This window comes from Apis dorsata, unplaced genomic scaffold (genome assembly GCF_000469605.1).
Source record: "Apis dorsata unplaced genomic scaffold, Apis dorsata 1.3 scaffold_77, whole genome shotgun sequence".
NCBI classification, from domain to species: domain Eukaryota; kingdom Metazoa; phylum Arthropoda; class Insecta; order Hymenoptera; family Apidae; genus Apis; species Apis dorsata.
Window position 1 is genome coordinate 485,729 of NW_006263375.1, and position 1,979 is coordinate 487,707.

Genomic DNA, 1,979 nt, shown 5'->3' on the forward strand with positions numbered 1-1,979 from the left:
CAGTCTTACGTGGATGCGATCGTGTTGTGCAGCATCCCGTTCGTCGTGCATCATGCGAACGGATCCGCGATCCTTTCGACGAGCGAGCGTAGATAAATCGGTGGATCCGCTGCGACGAGGATGAGTGGTGGCTACTAGAGAGAAGAGGCGTGTGTTGAGTCGAGCTTAGATACTCTACGATAAAACGAATCGGGTGGATTTCTTCGGGTGTGAAAGTGAAAGTGGAAAGGAAGAAGACAATCTGCTTGATCGGGCAGAGAGAGAGAGAGAGAGAGAGAGAGAAAGAACGAGAGAAAGATAGAGAGAGAGAGAGAGAAGAGTTGCAGACAGAGGGGGGGGACGACGTCGAGATAATTCTCGCGCACACAGATGCGAACACCGCGGACACTGATGTGAAGCAGAGTCGTTCCGTTTGAGGGTGCCGGTTCTCGACTGGTTTAGGTCTAAGCTTAGGCGGCTTAGACTTGGCTGGCAGCAGGATGATGTACTCACCGGACAAGATGATGGGGAGCAAGGGGCTCCACGGGGCACCGATCACCGCCCCTGGCTGTTTCCCTTCGGGAAGGTACTCGCCGCCTCCTTATCGTGCCGCACCGGACCCCATGCCGCCGCCGCCGCGACGCTGTATGCCCAATCCTACAGTGAGTAAATTTCATTTCACACTCGTCCCGTCATCTTTTATTTCACCCCGTTACGTTCTTACGCTTGCCTTCTTCGAGCTGGAAGAGGAGGGGGAGGGGAGGGGGGAAGGGATCGATGTCCCTAATAAAAGATCTCTTTGACGACCTGGATGAATTGTAAAGTGGATATAGGAAAGAGATTTAAAGCTTTCAACGGAGTCCTTTTGTCGATGTCTCGATCGTCTCGTTAAACGAATAAATCGTTAATCTACATAAATTTAAGATTATTTATATACCGATCGATGTAATCGGTTGTTGCTTGAATTTGAAACGCGGGAATTAAACTTTCACCGCGTAAATCGGATTATATTATTTCGTCGGGATTGAGAAGAAAATCGTTCGAGGTGGTAACATAAATCGGTATATCGCGATTAAAGAATCCGCAAAAGGGCGATACATTATACATGAAGGTTGAAAGAGACAACGGTCTTGATACGGTTTGGAATGTAGGAGCGCGATAAAAAGAGACATTGAAAGTTCGTATCATCCATTTTCATTGGCCGCAACTTTCCCCTGTCACATGTATCACACATTCCGTGCATCCGTCGTTTATCTTGCCGACGCTTAACCGCCGTACATACCCTCCGCGAATATGCTTCTATTCCGATTTCAACCCTTCTCGATCGATGGAATTTTCTTCCTCCCTTTTCTTTTTTTCTTTTTATTATTTTCATCGATCCAAAAAATTGGCAACAAAATCTTTCTCGATCAAAGGGAATGGGTATTAAATATCTCCTCATAAGCCTTGTAATTTATTAACAAGCATTGTATACTGTTGAATTATAGCGAACAATTATCACTATATTTAATAAGGCATAAATTATTCATTTATATAATATTCGATATTGCCTCGCAAACTTGATTTCACGCACAACACTCCATCTTTCTCCAAATATCTATCTTTCAAATTATAATAAATATTTAATCAATTTCTTTTTCCCTTTTTTTTTTTCTTATCAAACTCCTCTCAATATAACTTCTATATAACAAAATATAAATACATTATTCCAATATTCACCCTGGATCCAATCTAATTTTAATCTTTCCCATCTCCGCTTATGTCACATCAAGGATTATCTCCAACCCCCAATCTTCGAATTCGCATCGAAACGAACGATCCAAGGATTCTACAATCAAACATCTTCCACGTAATTGATCTGAACAGAATCAATCGCACTCCGTTTCCTCTTGCTTATTCCTCTTCCTCTTCCTCTTTTTTTTCCCCTCTGACAGCTCTCGTCGAACCATCCGCGCGCGGATGAGCATCCCTCTCCGCGCGGGGGTGGTTCCAGCGGAGAG

At 44.2% G+C, this 1,979-nt stretch overlaps 1 protein-coding gene across 1 annotated transcript in view; it reads left to right on the top strand.

The window, feature by feature from the left end:
- Window positions 1-301: 301 nt before the first annotated feature.
- LOC116184943 (inhibitory POU protein) overlaps window positions 302-1,979 on the top strand; it is a gene marked incomplete at its 3' end in the record, with an annotated part of 38,941 nt that continues 37,263 nt past the window's right edge. The window contains exon 1 of the mRNA XM_031508202.1: window positions 302-641. Coding sequence (XP_031364062.1) covers window positions 480-641 — 162 coding nt within the window. The remainder of the gene's footprint in view (window positions 642-1,979) is intronic.